We start from the raw sequence: 27819 nt of genomic DNA, 5'->3' as shown, positions 1-27819 counted from the left end.
ATTGTTAGGGCTGCCAAATTTGTAAGTAAGTTTTACAAAGACACTTTAAAGAAAAGTAACAAGTTATTACATTGTGGAGTCACAAACCACATGCCTCTCCTGTAGACAGAAAAAACACCTACAGGTCTGAGAATTCACAGCTGAAGCTGAACATAACACTTCCGGTGCCATCACCATATATGGATTTCTTGAAACTCTGAGCAGCAAACATCTCAGAGGAAAGCAAAAATGTTCTCTGGAAAACTCTGCTTAGAAGAGTCAACTTTAATCGGTACAAAAACTGGAATCAGAGTGTTTGTCCTGTTCAGGGTTTGAACAAAAGTAAGTGTTTGCAGGAAATGTGAAACTAGAAGTACTACCATAATAGGTCATATGTTCATATATCAGATCCCATTCTATAGGTTAATTATAATATTTCATTTCCATCATGTAAATATTATATATTAAAGGGGCCCCCAAAAGCATTGTTTTAATCTTTCCATTAAAAAAATGAAGCTTTGCCTTACATTAGGGTCCCCTTGAGCACAGACGGTTCCCTCACAGCCACCCAGTGCATAAGGCAGGATGCCATTTTCACAGGTGAGGAAGTAGGCCCAGACGCAAAGAAACTTGCCAGTACAAAGTTGCAAAACTGCTCAACACAAAGTCACCTGACTTAAAGTCTGTGCTTTCAACCACCTCTACCACACAGAAGAAATTTTAGAGTCACAGAGTCGAGAGCCTAGATTTCCTGTATTTGACCTGAATCTCAGGTCAGCAGCTGACAACAAAACATGTGTGCTCAATCTTTTGGGTTTGTTCCCAAGTTCTTAGTTATGCTATACACTTAAAACCAATACACCTAAAATAATATTGAATATAAACTGTAACTGTAATTTTTTAACTTTTAAAAAGAATATAAACTCAGTCAGAAGATAAAAGTGTTAGCTGTCCAGAAAATCTATTTTTCCTCAAAATCCTAACACCTCTGGAAGGTAACATCATCCCAGTAGTTTAAAGAGAACCCACAAAGGATAATGATTCCTGTCACATAAATTATAATTCTGACATGCGAAGTGCAAGAAGGCCACACTTTTAACTGCTTTTTATCTTCCCATGTTCTTCCAACGAGGCAGGAAAACTCTCTCTTCGAGCTCTCACCAACCAAGCGCAGGTCCTTAACTCACCTGAATGTGCATGGCGCCCTCTACTGCTTCTTGAATATTCGAGCAACCACTGATGAGTGACGACTGCTGTTCTGCGCTCAGAGAGCCTTTCAGAGACCCTGACTGCTCCAGCAACTTCATGTCTTTTCTATAAAGAAGGAAAGGGTGATCGCTGTGAGTTTCAAAAAACAAATTTTAAAACAAAAAAAGGTCAACTTTCCTCATCAGTAGGAAAGTAGCAATAAAAACCACAAGAATGACTACTATGAAAAGAACAGAAAATAAACCAGGTGTTAGTGAGGATGTGGAGAAACTGGAACCCTGTACACTGTTGGTAGGCATGTAAAACTTGTGGCAAACAGTTTGGTGGTTACTCCAAAAGGAAAGAAGTCCACATTGGCCAGGGAGCTCAGCTGATTAGAGACTCATCCCATACACCAAGGTTGCAGGTTTGATTCCCATCCAGGGCACAGAGAAGAATCAACCAGTAAGTGCATAAATAAGTGGAACAACAAATCTCTCCCCCCTTCCAAAAAAAATCAATAAACAAAACATTTATTTAAAAAGGAAGGAAATCCTGCCACATGCTATAATATGGATGCAACTTGAGGACATTATGCTAAGTGAAATAAGCCAGTCACAAAAGGACAAATAGTATATGATTCCATTTATATGCGGCCTCCAGAGTAGTCATATTCATAGAGACACAAAGCAGAAGGGTGGTTGCCCAGGCTATTTAATGGGATGAGTTTCAGTTTGGCAAGACATAAAGAGTTATAGAGATGGGTAGTTGTACAACAATGTAAATGTATTTAATATTGCTGAACTGTAGACTTAAAAGTTTAAAAGTTATTATGAAAGTAAATTTTGTGTATTTTACAATTAAAAATATTTCAAATTTCTTTTCAAAAAGGATGAAACAAGGGAGGTGAAATTGGGAAGCAGGAGTTTTTCATCCTAATCTTCAGTCAGTCCCTGGGGATAAGGGTTGAAGAAAGGAACCAGCTTCCTGGTGTGTGACCTGTGCAGTCACACAGGGCTTGGGGTCAGAGGGCCCCATGCTGAGTGCAATGCTCTACTGTCACAATCCTAAAATTCTTATAAACGTTGAGCCAAAGGCTCATTTGCATGTGTACTCACCTCACAAACTATTAGTCAGTTCTGTTAAAAATTCATGACATTAAATAAACAAGTCAGAGTGCATACACACATACACACACACGGTTGCCTAAGAAGCAGCATTCATAGTTCACAAAAACTGTGGATTTTTTGGCCAGTGAGTCAAATAATTTTTTAAGACTTTATTTGTATTTATTTTTTGGTAATTTTTTTTATTTTAATAGTTGTTCAAGTACAGTTTTCTGCCTTCTACTCCCATCCCAGCCCACCCCCAGCCCTCCCCACCTCCCTCTCATTTCCACCCCCCCCTTGTTTTTTTCCAAGTGTCCTTTATTTATTTATTTTTAGAGAGAGGGGAAGGGAAGGAGAGAGGGAGATAAATATCAATGTGTGGTTGCCTCTCTCATGCCCCCTCCTGGGAATCTGGCCTGCAACTCAGGCCTGTGCCCTGACTGGGAATCAAACTGGTGACCCTTTCGTTTGCAGGCCCATGAATGAAATTCACTGGAGTAGCTCAGTGAATTTCATTCAATTCACTGAGCCACACCAGCTAGGGCATGAGCCAAATAATTTTTACATGATTTCATGTCATGGTTTTTATCTTGAAGCTGTCGAAGTCCTTCAGCCGAAGAACACATCATTTCATCTCCTGAATTATTAACACTTGGTCTCTGACGAGTGTTGCTATTTTTCGGTTGTGGATTCTGAGCCAGTTCATCAGGAAGTTTATGTTAGTTGTATAGAGTATTATATGGTTAGTGACGGATTCAAAATTTAAGATTTATAAGTTTGAGGGGGTGAAAGGGGTCTAATATGTGGTGATGGAAGATGGTTTGACTTTGGACAATAAGATACAATGCAATATACAATTCGTATATCATAGAAATATACACCTGAAACCTATATGATCCAATTAACTGATGCTATCCCAATAAATTTAATTTTAAAAAGATTTACAAGTTTAATAGCTAAAATAAAGAAAGGACTGATTTGAGTGCCAGCAAATAAATATTTTATACACCACCAAGGGAAATGCAGCAAAAAGGGTCACAAGAAAAGGTTAGCCCACTAAGATAAAAAGGGAAAAAGGCAGACTTCCACCAAGATGGAGGCGTAGGTGGAAACACTGTGCCTTCTCCCACAACCAAGTTTGAATACAACAAAGGTTTGGAGAACAAAGACACAGCCAAAGAACAGAAAATTGAATTATACGGAAGTCCGACAACAACGAACCGTTCAATGGGGACGGTAAGAGAGGCGGAGCCAGCAGCAGAGCAGGGTCAGGCAGGAAAGATCCCCCCCAACTAGGCAAGCAGGAAGCCCGGACCCAGTCGGGGTGCAGGGCAGACTGACCGCGGTCGCACATTTGTGCACAGTGAGACGGACCACGCAGGCCCCAAGGGACGAACCCAGTGGTGAAGGGCTGACGGCGGTGGCACATTCGCACGCAGTGCGACGAAACTCACGGGCCCGGTGACGGTGTCAGCTGCAGCGGCAGCTGCCACAGGCCGCAGACGGGACCGCCATTGCTCCTCTTTGACCCCACCCCCACATACGACGTCACAACCCAGCAACTGAGTTGCCCTGCTCTGGTGAAAACCTAGGGCTCCGTTCCTGCTACTTAACAGGCACAAACAGCCCAAAGGATGGCTCAAGAAGAACTCAAAGCCCCAGAGCCTATAACTCTAAGTGACCAAGAAATAGCCAGCCTCTCAGATGCACAGTTCAAAACACTGGTCATCAGGATGCTCACAGAACTGGTTAATTATAGTCACAAATTAGAGGAACATATGAAGGCTAAACTAATTGAAATGAAGGGAAATGCACAGGAAACCAATAGTGATGGAACGGAAACTGGGACTCAAATCAATGGAATGGACCAGAAGGAAGAACAAAACATCCAACCAGAAAAGAATGAAGAACTGAGAATACAAAAAAAATGAGGAGAAGCTTAGGAACCTCTAGGGCATCTTTAAACGTTCCAACATCCGAATTATAGGAGTACCAGAAGGGGGAAAGAAACAGCCACCAGTGGAAAACTTATTTGAACAAATAATAAAGGAGAACTTCCCCAATCTGGCAAAGGAAATAGACTTCAAGGAAATCCAGGAAGCTCAGAGAGTGCCAAAGAAGTTGGACCCAAGAAGGAACACACCAAGGCACATCATAATTGCATTAGCCAAGATTAAAATAAAGGAAAGAATCCTAGAAGCAGCAAGAGATAAGGGGACAGTCACCTACAAAGGAGTTCCCATCAGACTGTCAGCTGATTTTCTCAAAAGAGACCTTACAGGCAAAAGGGGCTGGAAAGAAGTATTTCAAATCATGAAATCTAAAGACCTACAGCCAAGATTGCTTTATCCAGCAAAACTTTCATTTAGCATGGAAGGGCAGATAAAGTACTTCTCAGATAAGGTCAAGTTCAAGGAGTTCATCATCACCAAGCCCTTATTATATGAAATGCTAAAGGGACTTATCTAAGAAAAAGAAGATGAAAAATATGAACAGTGAAAGGACAGCAAACTCACAGTTATTAACAACCACACCTAAAACAAAAGCAAACCAAGAGGACAGCTAGATCAGGAATGGAACCATAGAAATAAAGAACATATGGAGGGTTAGCAACAGGGGAGTGGGAAAAGGAGAAGGGGGGAGAAGGTACAGAAAATAGCATAGACAGTAGGTAGAAAATAGATGGGGGGAGGGCAAGAATAGTAGGGGAAATATAGAATCTAAAGAACTTGAGACACGTAGTTATAAACTAAGGGGGGGAGAATGGTGGGGAAGGGAGTGTGCGGGTGGAGGGGAATGAAGGGGGGGGAATAGAACAACTGTAATGGTATAATCAATAAAATATATATATTTTAAAAAAGAGAAAAAGGCAAAGGCTTCTAAGTCCGAGGGTTTCTGTCACACATCAGTGACATCCAGCAAATCTCCTGGAACACAGACGCATTGTTGATTCAAATTAGCACAGTGAGGAGAGCTCCATGTAATTCAAAGATCATTTTTCAATTTCATGACTTTGATCTATCTTTCAAAAATGTTTGCAATCATACAACCCTACAAATACACTAAAAACCATTTAATTGCACACTTTAAACAACTTGACTGCATAAAATATAAATGATATCTCAATAATACCATTGCATTTGTTTCCCATTGCTCCTATAATGAATTACCACAAACTTACTGGCTTATACAACACACACTTAACCCTCTCACAGTCTGGAACACAGAAATCTCAGGGAGACCAACATCAAAGTGTTGGCGGGACTTTGTTCCTCTGGGAGACTCTGGAGACAGGTCTGTTTCCTGCCTTTTCTAGACCCGAGAAGCCACCAGCTTTGTGTGGCTTCACGGCCCTCTTTCACCTTCACTCTTACCTCTGACTCTTATCATCAGATCTTTGAGTCCCTCCCTCACTCTTCCCCCATAACAATGGGGGAAAGAATCACATTCTTTTGTGATCTTATTGCGCCACCCAGGTCATCTCCCCATTTTCACGTTCTTAACTTTGTCACACCTGCAAAACCTCCAGGATTAGGACCTAGACATCTTTGGGGAGCCATTACTCTGCCAACCACACCTGTTTTTTAAAAGTGCAGGACAAACAGAATATGGAATATATATAAACCTCCTGTACAATTACTGTCCAAAATTTGCTTAGGGGACCTGCCTTTTCTAATTGGCTCTGCGCTGGGCAGGTTTTACTCCACCATGTTCTGAATTCCAATGGCTACGGAGACGTCTGTTGTCAACCTGTCATTCCTTTGTAAGCAGTCTGTCTTTTTCTCTCTCTGGCTGCTTTTCAGACTTTCCAAGTGTTTCCTGGTGTTTTACAGTTTCACTATGACTCATTTGGGACAGATACCCTTTGTATTTACACTGCTTGGGACACCTGGTTCTTCCCAAGTGAGGATCCATGTGTGTAGCTGACATGAATTCTCAATCTCAATTTTCATAAACTGCCTCTTTCCCTAGTCTCTCTAAATCTTTCAGACCTTTAATGAACCACTTCTTCACATTTTCCATTGCTTGAACTTCCAAATTCCATGCTAAATACCATATTTTGCTGTGTATAATGTGCACCCACATTTTTGTGCACATTCTACATGGGATTATTGGGCTCATGGTATGTGATCATTATACCCATGTATAATGCACATCCTTATTTTTTTCTCAAAAAATTTGGGGGAAAAAGTGTACATTATACACAGTAAAACAGTGTATAATGGTAGTATCTTCAGATCCAACTTTAGGTCAGTTCACTCTGCTCATAAATACCTGGTCTCTCATGTGTTTTGTGATTTTCAGTTGTGAGCTGGGCTCTATCTGTGGAAATTCTTTGAGTCATGAGCTTAAGGTACATTATTATAGAGACAATATGCATTTTGCTTCTAGCAGGCAATTGGAGACACTAATTACCAAGGGAACAATCTGAATTTCTTGGCTTGGAGTTTTTAAGACCACACAGGTAGTGGTTTATGGTTATAAACTATCAGAAAAACTCTTTCTACCCTCTACCCAGAGTCAGGTCAGGATAGATGAGCCTCTACCTATGAGTGAGTTATTTTCTTCTATTCTCCATTTCACCAACAATGTAGCCCTCTGAATACTAACTTCATTTGGGACCTCCAATTTGATCCTCCATCACCTACAAACTAAGGTTTGCTGTTAAGAGCCAAAGGTCTAGATTAGCAAGGTAGGCAAATGCTCTCATAGCAGTTGTAGTTTCCACACATCCCTTGGGATTCCTGCTCTCAGAATGGTCTCTGGGAATTTATGTTACTCTCTTACCTGTTCAGCTAGTACTATAAAGAAACTATAAACTATGTACATCTACTCCTCACTTTTAAGTATTTCAAGTTATAAGGATCTTTAGGATACTTGCTTTGCCATATTGCTGGAAACTAAACTCTAGACTATTTCTTCAAAGTCTGATGTTCCTAGATACTTGTTATGTCTTATATTTTATGAAATGAGGCAAATTATTTACTGTCTTCATTTTTGTAATGATGTTATTCAATATGAATATGAGCTCTACTATTCAAATAAGTTTATAATACAATTATTAAGTGATTCCATTAGGCTTCTTGTTCTCATGTACAGGGAAAAAAATTACTGATGTTATAGTTATTCCTGCAAAGGCCTACCCTTTTGTTTCCCAGTTTCACCCATTTGGAAAAAAGATATATAAATAATACCCAAATGCAATAAACTTAGCCTTTAAAACAAGTACACATAATTCAATGAATGCATCAAACCACAAAGACTGTTTCTCTTTTTTTCTTAAGTCTAGCTTGTTCATTTTGATGACACAGACAGCAAGGCCTACAGCCAAGATGGTGGCATAAATAGATAAACTCTGCCTCCTCACACAATCAAAAGAAGGACACCAATAACTTTAAAAACAAAAAATAACCAGAACTGCCAGAAAACTAAACTGTATGGAAGACTGACAACCCAGGAGTTAAAGAAAAAACATTCATCCAGACCAGTATGAGGGGCAGAGACGGGCAGCCAAGGTGGAGAGGACTCAGACTTGCTGCAAGGCAGTGGCTGGAGGACTGGGTGATCCCACATTTGCATGTGAGTAAACTAGGAGGAACAACTGGGGATTGAGACAAACCACACAACCAAGGGTTGCAGTGTGGGGAAATAAAACCCTAAAACCTCTAACTGAAAATACCTGTGGGGGTTGTGGCAGCAGAAGAAATTCCCAGTCTCACAGTAAAGTTCATTGCAGAGATTCACAGGGTTCTAGAATGTTCCACCTGGGAATCAGCACCAGAAGGGACCAATTTGTTTGTGGGTAGTGGGGAACGGGATGGAAAGCTGGCAGAGAGCTGAGCAAGTGGCATTGTTCCCTCTTGGACCCCTCCCCCCCATACAGTGTCATAATGTAGCTACATGGGTGGCCCTGCCCTGGAGAATACCTAAGGCTCTGCCCCTTAAAACATAACTGGTGCACAAAGACAAAAAATGTATAGCCCAAATAAAAGACCAGATTAAAGCTCCAAAAAATACAACTAAGCAATGAAGAGATGCAGAGTTCAAAACACTGGTAATCGTCTGTGTTTACCTTCACTTTTTTTTCAGTATGTTAACTGAAATGGTTAAGTATGGTCACAAAATAGGAAAAAAACTGAAGGCTATGCAAAGTGAAATAAAGGAAAATGTACAGGGAACCAAAAGTGGACAGAAGGACACTGGGACTCAAATCTATGGTTTGGACTAGAAAGAAGAAATAAACATTCAACCAGAACAGAATGAAGAAACAAGAATTCAAAAAAATGAGAAGAGGCTTACAAACCTCCAGGACAACTTTAAACGTTCCAACATCCAAATCATAGGGGTGCTAGAAGGAGAAGAGGAAGATCAAGAAACTGAAAATTTATTTGAAAAAATAATGAAAGAAAAATTCCCCCAATCTGGTGAAAGAAATAGACTCCCAGGAAGTCCAGAAAGCCCAGAGAGTCCCAAAGAAGTTGGACCCAAGGAAGAATACACCAAGGCACATCATAATTACATTACCCAAGATTAAAGATAGGAAGAGAATCTTAAAAGCACGAAGAGAAAAGGAGACAGTTACCTCCAAAGCAGTTCCCATAAGACTATCAGCTGATTTTCAAAAGAAACCTTATAGACAAAAAGGGGCTGGAAAGAAGTATTTGAAGTCATGAAAGGGAAGAACCTACAACCAAGAATACTCTAACCAGCAAAGCTTTCATTTACAATGGAAGGGCAGACAAAGTGCTTCCCAGATAAGGTCAAGTTAAAGGAGTTCACCATCATCAAGCCCTTATTAGCCATATTTTTTGGACCATAAGACATACCTAGGTTTTACAGGAAAATAGGAAAAAAATTTGAAGCAAAAAATGTGGTAAAATATTTAATAACATAAATAACATAATATTTCACTAATGTAAATGTAAACAGAAATCAACAGCAGCATTGACAACCATTATTCCTCCCAAATAAATAGGGGGTGGGGAGATGCATCTTATAGTTTAAAAATACAGTATATGAAATGTCAAAGGGACTTTTCTAAGAAAAAAAAGATAATCAAAAATATGAACAGAAAAATGACAACAAAGTCACAACTATCAACAACTAACCTAAATAAAAACAAAAACAAACTAAGCAAACAACTAGAACAGGAACAGAATCACAGAAATGGAGATCACATAGAGGGTTATCAGCAGGGAGGGGGCGGGGTGGAGGATGGAGGAAAAGGTAGAAGGAATAAGAAGCATAAATGTTAGGTGCAAAATAGACAGGGGGAGGTTAAGAATACTATGGGAAATGGAGAAGCCAACTTATATATACAACCTATGGACATGCTGGGGGGGGTGCAGTATGGAGGGGAATAAAGGGGAGGAAAAACTGGGGCAACTGTAATAGTATAATTAATAAAATATATTTAAAAGAAAAAAAAAAGCAAGGCCCAAACTGGTTCCAGACTTGCCTACAGATATCAGGCTGTGGGAAGCAAGACAGGATGGAAGCCATCTTCAGACACTTTTGCTTAAACACACTAATTGGAATTGCTTCATTCTCCTGACTGTTCCTCCTACTGTTCCTGTGAAACCATGATGGCTCCCTCATTTGAAAAGGAAAATCCTGTCTGGTGGAATTTATTTATGAGAGTACTTGGCGTAATTTATTGCCTTAAAATCTGAAGATTCAAGGTACTCAATACATTGAAGAGAACAGAAAAAGAGGAACTGTGTGCACCACCCCCCTCATGAATGCTGCTCACACTTGAGTCCCTGCCTGCTGAGCTTGAACTCAGACTGCAAAGCTCGTGTGGTCCCTTCAGGGAGCCCCAGTGGACCTAGCAAACCTGTCATCTCCTTTCATTATTTCATTACCAACCGGCTGAATCCCATGTTAGCCAATACTGTGACCTCCCCAAATGGACTGAGATGGTCAGCAAAGACTGCTGTGCACAGACAGACAAGGGGACCTGCAGCCTGGCTCCACAGGGCAGCCCAGTGCAGCCTGTGCCAATGGCATGTGGCCAACCCATCAGCTTATTCCTCTTGGACAGTTTGAAATAAGGACCGAGAAAGTGGGCTGGTGAGGGGCAGGCCAAGCAACAGATGGACAGCCAGTGGCAAGTCACCACAATGGTGCACCTCAGAAAGGCAGGTCCTGCTATGAAAAAAGACCCCCACCCCCTAGAATTGCTGCAAGTTACCAGAGCTGCTGTCTGACCATCAGAGGCTCAGATATCCCCCAAACAATGTCCTATTTCTGTGACAGTGATGGCTTCCTGTATTCCTTACTCCCTCACAATCTCACAATTCATCCTCATCAACAGATGTAATCTGAGTACTTCAGCCGTGACAACCTGAATGGGCCTAGCATCTCCTTTGCTTGGAGATTCAATGGGCCCGTGAGCTGAAGGAAATGACAACACACCTAAACTGCTCAGTTTTGAACTACATGATTTATATAAATTAGGCCTGCAACAATGACTACACCTAGGAATCAATAGCAGTGGTAAAGTTAACTACATTGCACATAAATGTAACCAGAATGCAAGTGTTCATACCTCTGTCGAACTGTCTCACTGCCATCAAACACAAAAAATCACTTCAACTCAGTTGAGAAACAACCAAATTTAACAGAGTACCTTATTCCTTTTCTAGGACTATTTTCTTTTCCAAATTTAGAGAAATAAAAAAACAGAGAGAAAATAATAAACATCTCCATATGCCTACGAATAAGAATTAACAACAAATCCTGACACATTCGCTTCTGGACATTTGCTAAATTTAAAATTTTAAAAAAAGTAAAGTTCCTTTAGTCTCAACCTCACAAAACCGTTTTCTGCTGAACCCAGGTAGAGTTTTTAATGCCAAAGCCCAATAACATTATGACTAATCATTATGCCTTGAGGCACTCATGTGCTCAAAGGCACCTTTTTTAAACTTCAGCAGGCCAAAGCAAACTTTCTTCCAAATGTCCTGAGTTGGATGAGACCAAATCAATGGGAGTACAAGGGAGCCTCTTGTTCCTTCGATGACCTACTGTTTTTAGACCTTCCCTGAGACACCCCTATGCAGCAGAGAAGGAGGCCATCTGGGGACAGAAAGCCAGCACTGAAACAGCCACAACCAACCACCTTGTGCAAATCAGACTCAAATAAAGAATCTACGTAGGAGATGTGGCCTCAAGGCCCTTTCCCGCCTGGGCAGGACACAGGCAGAGGGGAAAGTTTCGGTACACATTAACACAAGGGGTAGGTACACACCAGAACCTGTAAGCAGTGTCCTGAGGGGAACCCAGATTAAAGGCTGGGAGGAACTTTCAGACACACTTAAACCCCTCATGTTTCCTTCAAGTTCCACAAAACCACCTGCCAAACAAACCCAGCCACCTGGCAATGTTTTATCCCAGTTAGACTACTCACAATATTTTTCATGGAGTATGCTGGAAGAACTTCTGCCTCAAGCTTTGTAGAAGATATATGCAAAACCTAGGAAAAGGATATGACTCCCAACTGGCTTTTCAGCAGACTCACGTATACCACAGTGTTCAGCCCTACATTATTTTTTAAATATATTTTATTGAGCCCTGGCTGGTGTAGCTCAGTAGATTGAGCACGGGCCTGAGAACCAAGGGATCACGGTTCGATTCCCAGTCAGAGCACATGCCTGGGTTACAGGCCAGGTCCCGGCAGGGGACTCAAGAGATGCAACCCCACACTAATGTTTCTCTCCCTCTCTCCTTCCTTTCCCTTCCCCTCTAAAGATAAATAAATAAAATCTAAAAAATATATATATATTTTATTGATTATGCTATTACAGTTGCCCCATTTCCCCCCCTTCCCTCCCCTCCCACCCACACATTCCCTGCCTTTAGTTCTTGTCCATGTGTCATACATATAAATTCTTTGTCTTCTACATTTCATACACTATTCTTACCCTCCCCCTATTTTCTACCTACCATCTATACTACTTATTCTCTGTACCTTTCCTCCTCTCTCCCCCTCCCCCTACCCTGCTGATAGCCCTCCATGTGATCTCCACTTTTGTGGTAATGTTCCTGTTCTAGCTGTTTGGTTAGTTTGCTTTTGTTTTTGTCTTAGGTGTGGTTGTTAACGATTGTGAGTTTGTTGTCATTTTACTGTTCAACTTTTTAATCTTCTTTTCCTTAGATAATTCCCTTTAACATTTCATATAATAAGGGCTTGGTGATGATGAACTCCTTGAATTTGACCTTATCTGAAAAGCACTCTATCTGCCCTTTCATTCTAAATGGAAGCTTTGCTGGATAGAGCAATCTTGGATGTAGGTCGTTGCCTTTCATGACTTGGAATACTTTTTTCCAGCCCCTTCTTGCATGTAAGGTCTCTTTTGAGAAATCAGCTGACAGTCTGATGAGAACTCCTTGGTAGGTAACTGCCTCCTTTTCTCTTGCTGATTCTATGATTCTCTCCTTCATTTTAATCTTGGCTAATGTAATTATGATGTGCCTTGGTGTGTTCCTTCTCGGGTCCAACTTCTTTGGAACTCTCTGAGCTTCTTGGACTTCCTGGAAGTCTATTTCCTTTGCCAGATTGGGGAAGTTCTACTTTATTATTTGTTCAGATGAGTTTTCCACTTGTGGCTGTTCCTCTTCCCCTTCTGATACCCCTATAATTGGAATATTGGAATGTTTAAAGATGTCCTGGAGGTTCCTAAGCCTCTCCTCATTTTTTTGAATTCTTGTTTCTTCATTCTTTTCTGGCTGTATGTTTCTTTCTTCCTTCTGGTCCACATTGTTGATCTGAGTCTCAGTTTCCTTCCCATAACTATTGGTTCCCTGTACATTTTCCTTTATTTCACTTATTGTAGTCTTTGTTTTTTCATCTAATTTGCCACCAAATTCAACCAATTCTGTGAACATCCTGATCACCAGCCTTTTGAACTGTGCATCTGTCTGATGGGTTGGCTATCTCTTCATTGCTTAGTTGTTTTTCTGGAGTGTTGATCTATTCTTCACTTGGGCCATTTTTTTTTTGTCTTGACACTCCTGTTACGTAGTGAGAGGCAGAGCCTTAGGTGTTCACCAGGGCAGGGTAACCCATGTCACTGATTTGTGACATTGTCTGTGGGGGAAGGGTCCAAGTGGGAACAATGGCACTTGCTCTGCTCTCTACCGGATTTCAGTGACTTCCCCTGCTACCCACAAGCAAATTGGGCCCTTCTGGTGCTGATTCCCATGTGGGTGGGTTTGTGTACATTCTAGGACCCTGTGTGTCTCTCCAATGAACTCTCCTGTGAGGCTGGGAGTTTTTCCCACTACCGCCTCACCCCCACAGGTGTTTTCAATCAATGGTTTGAGGCTTTATTTCCCCGAGCTGGGGCCCTGGGTTGCACAGTTCGTGCGGCTCCCCAGTTTTTTCTCCTGGTTTATTTGTGCGTGAATGTGGGACTGCCCAGTCTGCAATCCACCGCCTTGCCTGTTCGCCCACTGCTGCCTTGCCCGCTAGCTGCAGCCTTGCGTTCCCAGCTCTACGATCTACCGCCTCACTGGGTAAGCCAGCCACGGCCTTGCCACGAGTCCTCTCCCCCACGGCTGCCTGTCTCTGCCCTTCCTGGATGAATGTGTCTTCTTTAACTCCTTGGTTGTCAGACTTCCATACAGTTTGGATTTCTGTCAATTCTGGTTGTTTCTTGTTTTTTAAGTTGTTGTTGTCCTTCTTTTGGTCGTGCGAGGAGGCACAGTGTATCTACCCACGCCTCCATCTTGTCTGGAAGTCCCAACCCTACACTATTAATAGTAAAGAACCTTCTAGTTTAAAGTGCATTGGTAAGCGGCTGTCACACACCAGTGCTACCTCTAGAGGTCACCCTAGGACAAGGACTCAAAAATAGTGCTTCCATCCTTCAGCAAAGTTCAATTTTCATTTAAAATGACAGAAAACAAAATCTTAATGATCAGTGTTGGGTAGGATATGGGTGATTTTGTATAGTTCTATTTTTAAAGTTTTATTTTAAAAGAGCATTGCTCATTAAGTTAAAAAATAAAGGCAAGAGACAAAATGGAACCCTTGTACACTATTGGTAGAATTATAAAATGGTACAGCTGCTGTGGAAAATGGTATGGTACTTCCTCAAAAAACTAGAAATGTAATTACCGCATCATCCAGAAATCCCACTTTTGGGTATATATCTTTAACAAAATGAAAGCAGGGCTTTGAAGAGATATTTGTGCGCCCATGTTCATAGGGCCATTGCCTACAGTAAGTAGCCAAGCAACCTAAACACCCATTAATGGATGCATGGACAAACAAAATGTGGTACAAACACACAATGGAACACTATCCAGCCTTGAAAGGCAGTCCTGACACATGCTACAACATGAACGGGCCTTAACGACATTATGCTGAGTGAAATAAACCAGTCCCATGAAAAGACAAATGCTCTATGATGCCACTTCTATGAGGTCCCTAGAGGAGTGAGATTCATAGAGAGAGAGGGTAGAATGGAGGTTGCCAGTGGCTGGAAAGGGGAAGTGAGGAGTTGCTGTGTGGAGTTTTAGTTACGGGAGATGATGGTGGTGAGGGGTGCACAGCAGTGTGAATGTACTTAATGCCACTGAACTGTACACTTAAAAATGATAAGGAAGGTAAATTTTATGTTGTGTTTTTTTTTCTGCCATTAAAAATTTTAAGATAAAGATAGTATTTTTCCTTACTAAAAGAATGCTTGTTTTAACTGGCATTAAATGTTGTTTAAACTTGAATGTTCTAGAAGGTAAAGGAGGATATAAATCAAGCAAGGACAAAACTCCATATGAACTACAATTCAGAACTAAACTGATTTACATACCAGCTTGTACATTTTGTAAAAAAAAAAACTTTTTAGCTAGAGTTGTTTCAATTGATTCATGCAACAATCTAGGTCTTGGAATTCCAATTACACATGGTGGATAACAAACAATATTTATCTCTGCTCCCTCCAAAAACCTCAATACAATAAAAATAAAGGAATCATCCTAACTAGACTTACTTTGGTGATCATTTCACAATATATGTAAATATGAAATTACATTGTACATCTGAAACTAATATGCTGTATGTTTATTATATCTCCATAAAAAATTTTAAAGAAGAAATATAGGGCCACAGGTGACAGATCTCAACATACACAATGAACCAAAGATCAATTTTTTGGAAGATGGGAAATAATGCAAGCAAGGTAAGGTGAATGACCGGTGGAGTGGACAAAGCTGGTATTTATGTAAGGGGAAAAGAAAACACCAGTGAAAAGGAAGTCAAAATGTCTCCCAAAGGATATGGCAAAGGTCAGCGTCTGCAGACACCAGGGGTGACACAGCACAAGTGAGGAGCCTGGAGCCCAGGAGTCCCTCCCCCCCCTCCCCCTGCAGAAACTCAACTAGAACACACCAGACACGGGACAGCAGGTCTGACATGCACACAAACAGGGAATTGAGATCAGGTATACACACTGAATGGTGGGAACCCCCCACAAACACACACACCCTCTCCGGACACTTTCCTTAGATAAGCAATAAGAATGCTGAGTGGAAAGTAGCAGGTGCTCTTCGGGAGACACTGTGTGACAAGGAGAGGAGACACAGGTACTGCTGCTTGGAGAGCTCACTGAGAAAGCTGGACCCCTGCCAATTACTCTGGAAAGATGCCCAGGGGCTGTTTGTCAAATCCACAGACACAAATCTCAGACTTGGTTAGTACCTCTTTCTTAGGCACAATATATCACTACCCATCACAAGACAGCTTCTAACATTAAAGGTACAGGCCAAAACAAAACAATATTCAGTATAGAACTATGAGGAAACCATAGCAATCAAGGAATGAAAGAGTTAAAAAACAACTATAATATCCTCAGAAAGACTGGAGAAGATATTACATCCAGTACTCAGTAATAACATAGAGTAAGGAAAAACATATAGAGAAAGAAACTGCAAATGAAATACATGGTAGCTTAAGTGAAAACTTTAATGAAAGGGGTGGAGGGTCAATCTATGGAAATTTCTGAGGAAGAAGAACAAAAAGACAGAGATGACCAAGAGAAAAGACAGAAAACCAAAGGACTTTTCTAGGTGGTCCAACATCTGCCTATAGTGGGAGTTCTTGAAAGAGTTATGCTTGGAAAGAAAATTAAGTAACTGAAAAGAAGCCACCATTCGAACTCCCCTGTTGACAGCCAAGTGACCGTATGATCTGTGAACAAACAGATAAGCCAGGTTGAATGACCCAGCTGCACCCTTGGCCCAGGAGAGAACAGAAAAAAAAGGGACAGGCAGTTAGAGAGGAACTTAATCAAAGAAATATCACAAAAATACAAATATATTCCAAACAGAAGGATATGTTTCAGATCAAGTGTGAACTCTACGTGTAGGGAAATATGGGACAGGAGACTGTAGGTCTGGCTTATAAACTTGGTGGTAATAGCTGTCTTTGTTACATATTTCTTTAATAAGAATGTTTTTAGATACAACAATCTAGGCCTTTGGCTATTTTAGAGACATTAATGTGCTGTCTGTGATTCTGTGGCCTCCTTCTTTCCAGTCTCTGGTAAACCACCCCTCTAGTTACTTCCCCCTTCAGCAGAAACCAATTAGGAAAAACTGGTTTCATGCAGGTGGAGTGACTGTGTTACCTGCCTGGACAGTGATGCTGCTGCTGTTCCCAGCCCCCCGACCTGGCTCTGCTGATGAAATAGAGGTCCAACCAAACTCATCTGAGTGCCCCAGAGCACCAACCACACAGGATTCAGTTCACGCTCCACAAAATCCCAATGAAGCACTCGAAGTGTGAAGGTTCAGGACCAATGTCCGTGGGGCAGTGCAGCCTGCCTCCTGCTGTGAAATACCATGGGAGCACTTCTCATTCATTCATCTCATTTTAATGTTTTTGAAATGAGGGGGAAGGAGGGAACAGCAAAAAGAGAGCCCCAAACTTTGTGTGACAGCAGGGTTTTCAAAACTGTGACTGTCTCCAGTTCCCCCAGGGCTACGCACACGGTTATGAGCCCAGCCCCTCTGACATCTCAATCTGAAAACTTCAGGGATGTAGAGGTTGGGCACAAGTGGGTTTATAGTTGTTCATATGGAAAAACAATAATTAACAAATAATACAAGAACAAAGTGTGTTTCACCTACAACTGTAAACCTACTTTTCCCCACCCTGTATATACATTTAAATATACTACAGAAAGACTGGCCCCGCCATTAGTCCCCCAGGACAGGTGAGGCTCTGACTGCCTGGCCCCACGGGCCCCACTGCCCAGACACGTCTCCATCCCCGCTTTCTCCCCTCTTCCCTGTGGAGCTCTCAGAACTTCTCTTCCCTTCAGGTTACAGGGTACCATTGGGATCTGGGGGATGGGGACATCCTCAGGGAGCAGAGGGCCTGCTTAGCCACCCCCATCTGTCAACTTCAGCAACATCTTCACTGGAGAATCAGGCAATGGTCCAGTTAGTAAAATGTACTTTGATTTCCTATCATTGTCAGAAACCTCACAGGGAGATAATCCACACTCTTCACACCAGGTAAGCTTCACAGACTACCTTCACTATTAACATGTATTTGTCAATATACAAGCACACTCCAGTGTGCTTAATATCGTGATATTAGCGTGTACCCTCAAAATGTTCAACATTCACTCTTCATTCCACCATATGAAGATAGTCAGAGCATCCTGATGTCCCCCTAATTGTTTAAAAGTACAATTAGCATATATAACTTTCACAAATCAGATAAAGCAAAGCCACTTCCATTGAAGAAAAAATAAATAAGTGAACTGAAGCCATCCTTTGAACGGGCCTCGTGGCAGCAGGACCTGTGTGCATACCGAGGAATCTGGCTGGATGACCCGGCTGCACCTTCACCCATGGGGGTGAATGTTTAACAAGAGGCCTTCTGATCACTTCCGACTTTTCAGCCCAGTTAGGTTTAGTCGACCTGCTTCCCTGCACCCTACTTCTAGAGGCATTTCAAACAACCATTAAAAGCTCTTTCCTGCCCCAGAACAGGGTATAGTTATCATCCAGGTGAGTTTTGTTTATTGTCCTTCAATAAAACTGAAAAAGCCATCTCCGTGAATGTCTTATACATTTTTCTTATATTTATACCTAGGCTGAATACATTTTTTAGGTAATTGTAGCAAGTTTTTCACTGTTTTCTAAACATATATGGTCATTTTTTTCCCATCTGACATGTATTTTTCCCAGCCTTGGAACTTTACCAACAAAGTCTATGTTCAAATTTCACCTTTTTAAAACTGCATCTAATAGTAAAATATTCACTACCAACTTGGCTAGAACTGCTCAACTTCTCCCGGAATCTCCTATTACTCAATACATCACTGATCTATGTACGAGGGGAGAGGGAGGAGATGGTAAATATTTTAGGTGTTGCAGTTTATATCGTCTCTGTTGCAACTACTCAGAGTGAGAGCAGCCCCAGGTAATGTACAAACAGTGGGTGTGGCTGTGTTCCAATAACACTCTAGTTGTATTATGACAAGGATTGGAACGGACAGTTCTCCCTCACTTCCTCCACAAGTTGAATTTCAACAGTAGCAGGACAGCTGTAACAAGACAGAACCAGGACACCCCAGAACCTAGAGTCAGTAGATGTAGCACCCTGACCATAGGAACCCGACCAAGGCCAGGGTGTCAGTTTTCTACCATTGATTGTCACAGTCTTGGGCATTAAGAACACTGGCTGGGTTCAGCTGGGCTCACTCGCATGGCTGCAGTCAGATGGCAGGCTGGCTGGGAACTACTGTTCTGAGGTGTCTGTACTCATCTGCTGGTGTCAGCTAGTGCTGCCTAACAGCTGGGCCACCCGCCTCCAGCTGGCTAGGCTGAGCTGACTGACAACATGGAAGATGGCGACAGGTTCTGACAGCACTGTGCCACCGACCAGTGCAAGTCCCTGGCCAAGGCCAGAGTCAGAGAGTGGGAACAGCAAAGTCACATGGCGAAGGGGGTTGTGGACAGGGACAACAGCAATGGTTAGCCATTTTATGATCTATTATCTTCAATTATTCCAGCCAAAGGTATGTAGGAACACTAAAAGCCAATTTCAAACCAGAACAGATCAGTCCAAGGGAATCCAGATCAAAGTTGAGGTTGAGATGTTTCAGCAAGTGTGCAGACATCAGGGCAGCAAGTTAAAAACAAGCCCCAAGGCCCAGTTACTAGGAACACCAAGTTCAGGAACAAGCAGTTCAGTTACTTAGGAGACAGAGTCCAGGGCAGCCACTTCATTTCAGAGGTCACGTCTGGTGATTTATCAAGTCCATACCTATTTCAAAAGCAGACTCATTTTTAGGTGCAGTGAGCACCACAATGACCATCTTCCCTGGTAGAGAGGTGGCAGTAAAGACACCGAGGAGCGTAGTTTACTGAAAGAGGGCAATTTCTGATTGGGACACAGGCAGACAAGGTAGCTTGTTCTCTGTCCCACAGTGGGTTGGCCACTGAGATATTAGCATGGCCCACACCAGAAAGTCCTGGTCCTTCAAGGGCAATACCGGCTCCGACTCTGCATGGCAATGAGACTGGATCCAAATCATACAAATTTAAACACTCTTATCTATGGGTCTGTGTGGCAAATTTGCTTATTTGATTTTTTTCTTTTTAAAAGACATTCATCCTCTTAAATTCTTACTTGAAACCTAGTATGCGCCTGGCACTGGGCATATGATGCAGAACAAAAACCAAGTAGTGAAACATCTGCCAATGCAATTTTCCAAGGTCAAGCTACTTTTCTATTCTGAGATTTAAATGTGTTGTGTTTTTAAAAATATTTTATTTATTTCTTTTTAGAGAGAGAGGGAAAAGGAGAGAAAGGGAAGGAGAGAAACATCAATGTGTGGTTGCCTCTCATGTGCCCCCCCGCCCCCAATCTGGGAACCTAACCTGCAACCCAGGCCTGTGTCCTGACTGCGAATCTAGCCAAGGACCCTTTGGTTTGCAGGCCGGCACTCAACCCACTGAGCCACACCAGCAAGGGCTAAATGTGTTACGTTTAAAGCAGGAAAAGATTAGTCTTCATGACAACTTTTTAATTTTTTTAATTCACTAAGATCTCTGGTCATGATATGTCTGAGTTGTGATAATTTTTTAAACCTTCTAATGTTTTAATATTTTTTTTAAAAAATCAACTTCATCCAATTTAAGTTCATTTTTACAAGGTCGGAATCAAGATGTACCATTTCTACTCATTTAAGATCAATGTTTAATAACTCTCACACACACAGAATTTTCATGTGGAGGTAATGCATTTCAACATTTTATTTCCTACTACAGAATGTTCAGGAGAATCTGAATATGGCAAGTGAACCAAACTGCAAGAGTGAGAGGAAAAAGACGGAAACATATGGCCAGAAGAAATTTCTGCTGACTCAGTTAAAACAATTACTGAGCTGCTGCCCATGATGTTCCAGACTCTAGGGACAAGAAATGTGCATGTCACTATGTGTTCACACGGCCCTCACGGAGATCATATACCATCTGACTAACAAGAGGACTGAAGTCCTCATGAAGCTCATAGCCTGGTAGACTACATGAAGACCACCAAACAGAGTGTCCTAAAAGGATACCCATTGGGCACAAACTATTCTGACCCATCAGTCAGAATTCAACCCAATCAGGAAGCTACATTATTTATATTTCTTAACAGAAGGTTCTCTTTACACTTTATGCTGAATATATATGGTCAGGAACATTTTAATCTCGTGTTCCTGACCACGTGAGGAGTGCAGCCAGCACAACAGTGCTGTTGCTGACCTGAGTGGGAGTCACTGTTAACCTGCAGGCTGGCACCACTTACTGGCTGAAAGAAGTAGCACTAACTCTCTCCTGGCTAAAAATATTTTGAAACTCAGAACTCACCTTACTGACCAAAATAATTACAAACATAAAGTTTGCATTCAACTCTCTTAACCTGTTCTTCCTCTGTACAGGAAAGGTACGTTGGAAAACCTTTGATTTAGGAAGCGAAAGCAGTAGCTTTCCTCAGGTTATAAGACCAAAAATTCAGTACTCCCTAGGAAGGCAACACGACACCCTACAACCTGATTTTCTGGCAACTCTCTGCACACCAGCTCAAGAAGAAAGAGGTATTGGTCACAAGATACCCTGAGATTCCCTACTTCCAGCCAAGGAGGTACAACCAGTTCTGCCTATTTACATTAACTCAGCTTAAATGTGAGTTGTAAAGATTCAGTCACTGCTACTGAGGAAAGAATTATGTGTACTCTTTTTAAGTCTTAGATACATAAGAATACAATACATTTGCTTTGTTATAGAAAGGCACCTAAAAGTATTAAATTATTTTTGGAATTTTTAGTTCAAAAGTCTTAGAAAATGATATCTGATCTAATTGGGCACCAATAACATTAAGAAATACTAGCTTTCCATCAAGCAAAGTAGAACAATAACAAAAAAACTTTCTCTGGCCTTAAAAAAAAGAAAAATGAAAAAAAACCTAACCACAATTTCCCCATGTATTCCCTGATGCCTGAAAGATCTTTAAAAGTGGCCCAAACCTTGAATGATACATTTAAAAAAGAAAGCCTAAAGTACAAATATTCTGTGATATAGAATAAAGAACTTTTCAATTAGGTAACACAGAGTTTTCTCCTGGTTACAACTGAGTTGGAATTGGCTTTATGAAATAAAAGATGAAATGATAATACAGTTGAAAAGTGTGGAGCAAAGGTCAGCAAGCTATAATAGTCCACAGGCCAAAACTGCACCGCTGCCTATTATACAGCCTGTGACATAAAGAGAATTTTTATATGTTGAAATGGTTTTTTTAAAAAAAATCAAAAGAATAATAATACTTTGTGATATTTGAAAATGATATGAATTCCGAAGTCCAGTGTTAATCCATTAAGTTCTATTCGAACGTAACCATGCCCATGCACCTACATATTGTCGACATCAGCTTTTACTCTACAAGGAGTTACTACACAGACCATATAACTTGAAAGGCCTAAAATATTTACTGTCTAGCCTTTATAGGGAAAGAGGATCAACCTCTGGTTTGGAGCCCAGGTTGGGCTGACTTAAAGCATGGCTTAATCAGAGGTTCGGGGGTCTACTCTTCCCTAGACTGTTCTCTCCTCCAACACCAGGCCAGTTGTGGGGCTAGTATCTCTCAGTTCCAAACCCACCTACCATAGACACTAGCACCACAAAACAATTCAAAGTCCAGGCTTCTGAAAAGTCAGTATCGCCACCTAGGTGTGAAGGTCTGTCCAAAAAGGATCCAGCCATGCAAAATACAGACATTTACTGAAGAAGATACAAGAAACATTGTACATAGGACGATAGCTCAGTCCCCTTCAAAGTAGGCACCTTGGGACCTTGCACAGTTCTCTCAATAGCCATCAGCTGCCCTGTTATATTTTCCTGAATCTCATCAACTTTCAAAAGTGATTTTAGTTTTGGGTAAAGATAGAAGTCACAGGTCACCAAATCTGGGCTATAGTGGGGCTGAGTTACCTGGCTGATTTGATGTTTTGCCAAAAAACTCTGCACAAGATAGGATGTGTGAGCATTGTCATGATGAAGCTGCCAATCACCAGCTGCCCACAGTTGCGGCTTTCTGAATCATCCAAATAATTTCCATGGAGGAATGGTCAAGCTTAATGCAAAATGCAGATTCATTGCTCTACTTGCTCAGTCATTTTAAATACAACATCCACACAGTACACATGCTTACTCAATGGTATCTCCCACACCGACTGACTAGTACAGTGAACTCATCATTATTCACATATGTGCATTCCAGTCCGCTCTCCTTGGCTGCCACATTATATAAATGTCGCACAAACTGTTCTCGTTATATTAACAATGGCTGGACTTTTTCCAGACAGATCTTATATGAGGCCAGTGTTACCATCAACTACCATTTCCAAAATGGGGTTTGCTGTGGTCTCTCCTACACAAACCACTTAATGTGGGAATGAAAGAAAACTTTAACTAAGCAGGTGGAATTTTACTTATTTAGTAGTGCTATAAATTCCTTAAACTTCTGTAGAACTATATTCCCCTTAGTGGTTTTTTAAAAATATATTTTATTGATTATGCTATTATAGTTGTCCCATTTTCCCTCCTTAACTCCCCTCTACCATGCATACCCCCTCCCACCCATGTTACCCCCTTTAGTTCATGTCCATGTGTCATACATACAAATTCTTTGGCTTTCTCATTTCATATACTATTCTTACTCTCTCCCTATTTTCTACCTACCATCTATGCTACTTATTCTCTGTACCTTTTTCCCCTCCCCTTCCCACTCCCCTATTGATAACCGGCCATGTGACCTCCGCTTCTGTGGTTCCGTTCCTGTTCTAGTTGTTTGCTTAGTTTTGTTTGTTTTAGGCGTGGTTGTTAATAATTGTGAGTTTGCTGTCATTTTACTGTGCATGTTTTACTGTGCATCTTCTTTTTCTGAAATAAATCCCTTTAACATTTCATATAATAAGGGCTTGGTGATGATGAACTCCTTGAACTTGACCTTATCTGAGAAGCACTTTATCTGTTCTCCCATTCTAAATGAAAGCTTTGGTGGATAGACCAATCTTGGATGTAGGTCCTTGCCTTTCATGACTTGGAATACTTCTTTCCAGCCCCTTCTTGCCTGTAAACTCTCTCTTGAGAAATCAGCTGACAGTCTGATGGGTACTCCTTTGTAGGTGACTGTCCCCTTATCTCTTGCTGCCTCTAGAATTCTCTCCTTCATTTTCATCTTGGCTAATGTAATTATGATGTGCCTTGGTGTGTTCCTCCTTGGGTCCAACTGCTTTGGGACTCTCTGAGCTTCTTGGACTTCCTGGAAGTCTATTTCCTTTGCCAGATTGGGGAAGTTCTACTTTATTATTTGTTCAGATGAGTTTTCCATTCGTGGCTGTTCCTCTTCCCCTTCTGGTACCCCTAAAATTGGAATATTGGAATGTTTAAAGATGTCCTGGAGGTTCCTAAGCCTCTCCTCATTTTTCTGAATTCTTGTTTCTTCATTCTGTTCTGGATGGATGTTTCTTTCTTCCTTCTGGTCCACTCCATTGATTTGAGTCCCAGTTTCCTTTCCATCACTATGAGTTCCCTGTACATTTTCCTTTATTTCACTTAAAGTAGCCTCATTTTTCATCTAATTTGCAACCAAATTCAACTAATTTTGTGAGCATCCTGATTACCATTGTTTTGAACTGGGTATCTGATAGGTTGGCTATCTCTTCATAGCTTAGTTGTATTTTTTTTTGGAGCTTCCATTTGGGCCTTTTTTTTGGTTTGACACACCTGTTATGTAGTGAGAGGCAGAGCCTTAGGTGTTCACCAGGGCAAGATAACCCATGTCACTGGGTTGTGACACTGTATGTAGGGAAGGGGTCCAAGTGGGATCAATGGCACTGCTCTGCTCTCTGCCAGATTTCAGTCATTTCCCCCACTTCCCACAAGCAAACTGGGCCCTTCTGGTGGCTGATTCCCATGTGGGTGGGTTTGTGACACTCTAGAACCCTGTGTCTCTCCAATGAACTCTCCTGTGAGGCTGGGAGTTTCTCTCAGCACCTCAACCCCCACAGCTGTTTTCAATCAGTGGTTTGAGGCTTTATTTCCCTGCACTGGGATACTGGGTTGTATGGCCCATCCCACTCCCCAGTTTTGCCTGGTTTATCTGCATGAAAATGTGGGACCACCCGGTCCACCAGCCACCTTTCACAATCTGCCACCACTCTGGGTCTGCCAGCCCCTGCTCAGCTACAATCCCTCTCCTCCCCAGCTGCCCATCTCCACCCCTCCTATGGGTCTGGATGGATGTGTCTTCTTTAACTCCTTGGTTGTTGGACTTCCATATCGTTCGATTTTCTGTCAGTTCTGATTGTTTTTGTTGTTACATTTTTGTTGTTCTTCTTTTGGTTGTGTGAGGAGGCATAGTGTGTCTACCTACGCCTCCATCTTTGCTGGAAGTCCTTAATGGTTTTTTATTATCAATAAATTACTTCCTGTTGTTCCCTATATCACCTGTATAAAATCAAATATCAATTCTTTGTGCTACCTTGTTCCATACCTTGGTGCCTTTTAAAAACACTCTGACTCAGTCTGAGAAAAGCCTTTTACCTCTTGGTTCCTTTTTTATGACCAATCAATGTTGTCTCAAGAAGTGTGTACCACTGACCCTTAAACAATGCTGGGGTTGGGGGTGTGACACACACACTCCCAGGTGAAAATCCACATACAACTTTCAACTCCCCCAAAACTTACACTATCCCTCAATATGCATGGGGATTGGCTCCAGGACCCCTGCAGCTAACAAAATCTATGGATGCTCAAGTCCGCTTTACAGTATGGCATAGATCAATGCACACAGTCGGTCCTCAGCATCCTCAGACTCCCAATCATGGATTGAAAACAGTCCGGGTATTTACTGGAAAAAAACGACATATAAGTAGATCCATACAGTTCAAACCCATGTGTGTCACTGTACTTTCTTCTTCATTACAATAGAACACATGGCTTTTGAGCCCCTTTAATTGAGGTTTAAAAATTATCTGAAGCCTTTTAAAGATTTCAACTTCCAACATTATGGTGGACCAGAACCTCTGAAGAGCATCTGTTTACAAAATCCCAAGATCCTGCATAAGAATAACTTCTATGCGTTGAGGACTCACAAGGATAATTTTCAAACCTCCTCTTTAATCAATAAAAATAGAAAAATAGAAAAAGAACTCAAAGAAGATATGTAAATGGAAAATGAGCATGTGAAAAGGTGCTCACATCATATGTCATCAGGGAAATTCAAATTAAAATGAGATACCACTACATGCCTGTCAGAATGCCCAAAATCCAAAACACTGACATCACCAAATGCTGGAGAGAAAGTAGAATAACAGGAACTCATTCACCGCTACTGGAAATGTAAAATGGTGCAACTACTTTCAAAGACAGTTTGGTGGTTTCTTATAAAATTAAACATACTCTTACCATATGATCCAGCGTTCATGCTCCTCAATATTTATCCCAAAGAAGTGCAACTTTTGTCCACACCAAACCTGCACACAGATGCCACATTCATAACCGTCAAAATTGGAAGCAACCAAGATGTCTTTCAATAGGTGAGTGGATCAGATAACTCTGGTGCATCCAGACAATGGAATACTATTCAGCTAAAAAAAATGAGCCGTCAGCCCTGGCACAGGAGTGGAGAGAAGCTGAAGACTGAGTTCAGTCACCAATGGCCAATGATTTAATCGATCATGCTTATGATATAAATCCTATGTAAAATCCCAAAAGGACAGGGTCCAGAGATCTTCTGGGTTGGTGAACCCAGAGAGATTTGGGAAGTGACACTCCCAGAGAGCTTAGAAGCACAACACCCCTTTCCACAAACCTTGCTCTATGCATCTCTCAATCTTGCTTTTCCTGAGTTATATCTTTTCATAATAAACAGGTGATACAGTAAGTACATTGGCTTTTCATGTTCTGTGAGCTTCTCTAGAAAATTAATCGAACTTAAGCAGTGGTGGTGGGAACCTCTGATATCCAGGTTCCCAGTCGGTCAGAAGCCCAGGTGACAGCCTGGCATCTGAAGTGGAGGATGATGGTGTTGTGGAACCAAGCCTTAACCTTTGAAATCTGATGCTGTCTCCATACAGGCTGATTACAGGACACCCAGCTGGTGTCAGAGAATCGCACAGTGACATGAGGGAAAACCCCACATGTTGAAATCTCAAGTACTTAACACAGGGCTCAAGAAACTTTTTTTGTAAAAGGCCACATAGTGATATATTAGGCTTTGCAGCCACATAAAGTCTCTGTTACATATTCTTTTTTATTTTATAAACCTTGAAAATATAAAACAAATCTTAGCTCATGGGATACATAAAACAGGCTGCAGGCCAGGTGTGAGTGGTATCTTCAAACCCTGATATGACACACCATATTTCAGGAATTCATTTTGGATGACCTACTTCTCATTCTTCCCTCTCCCTGCAGAGTATTAGTCCTTGAGATCAGAAGTCTTAGTCTACTGTGTTTACCAATAAACCCCTAGGGCTAAGATGAACACATAGGAGGTGCTCAATCAGCAATTTTTAATGAATGAAAAGAATAAGTCAGTCAGGAAAAAAACATTTTATTTAAAGCCTATAATGATTTCTATGGTTGAGGCCTTTGGTATTCTACCCAGACCTCTGAATCCCTGTAACCAGTAGTGGGTGCCATCCCCCAGCTTTTGAATTCTTTGTTGCGAAAGGCTCCCACTTGCCCTCTCCTTCTGAGTACACCTACATGGTACCCTGACAAGAGACCTGGAAGTGCCTGAGTTCACACCAACCAAGGAAGGCCCACAGGCAGTGACTGCTATGGGAATATGAAAGCTAAGTTATCTTGCCTTCAGGGGTGACAGACTGTGCAGGGTACTTCACTCTCCAGAACTCCACTGGAATCTTGATGAGGCTGGCACTTCCAAAATTATGCCCGCCCTTAGCTGGCTTCTTTGTCTTCCTCATCCTGTCTCCTCAGTCCCATATTGGCTTCTCCTGGGAGACCT

The 27819-nt window shown here is 41.5% G+C and overlaps 1 protein-coding gene across 1 annotated transcript in view; it reads right to left on the bottom strand.

Annotated features, from left to right (window-relative positions):
* The window catches only part of CRYL1 (crystallin lambda 1), a 132320-nt gene that overhangs the window by 89273 nt on the left and 15228 nt on the right, over window positions 1–27819 (bottom strand). The window contains exon 3 of the mRNA XM_037037267.1: window positions 1167–1293. Coding sequence (XP_036893162.1) covers window positions 1167–1293 — 127 coding nt within the window. The remainder of the gene's footprint in view (window positions 1–1166; window positions 1294–27819) is intronic.

This window comes from Sturnira hondurensis, unplaced genomic scaffold, assembly GCF_014824575.4.
Source record: "Sturnira hondurensis isolate 20B ecotype Veracruz unplaced genomic scaffold, ASM1482457v3 Scaffold0022910, whole genome shotgun sequence".
NCBI classification, from domain to species: domain Eukaryota; kingdom Metazoa; phylum Chordata; class Mammalia; order Chiroptera; family Phyllostomidae; genus Sturnira; species Sturnira hondurensis.
Note: the sequence above shows the minus strand (reverse complement) of the source record. Positions and strands in the feature narration are given on the sequence as shown.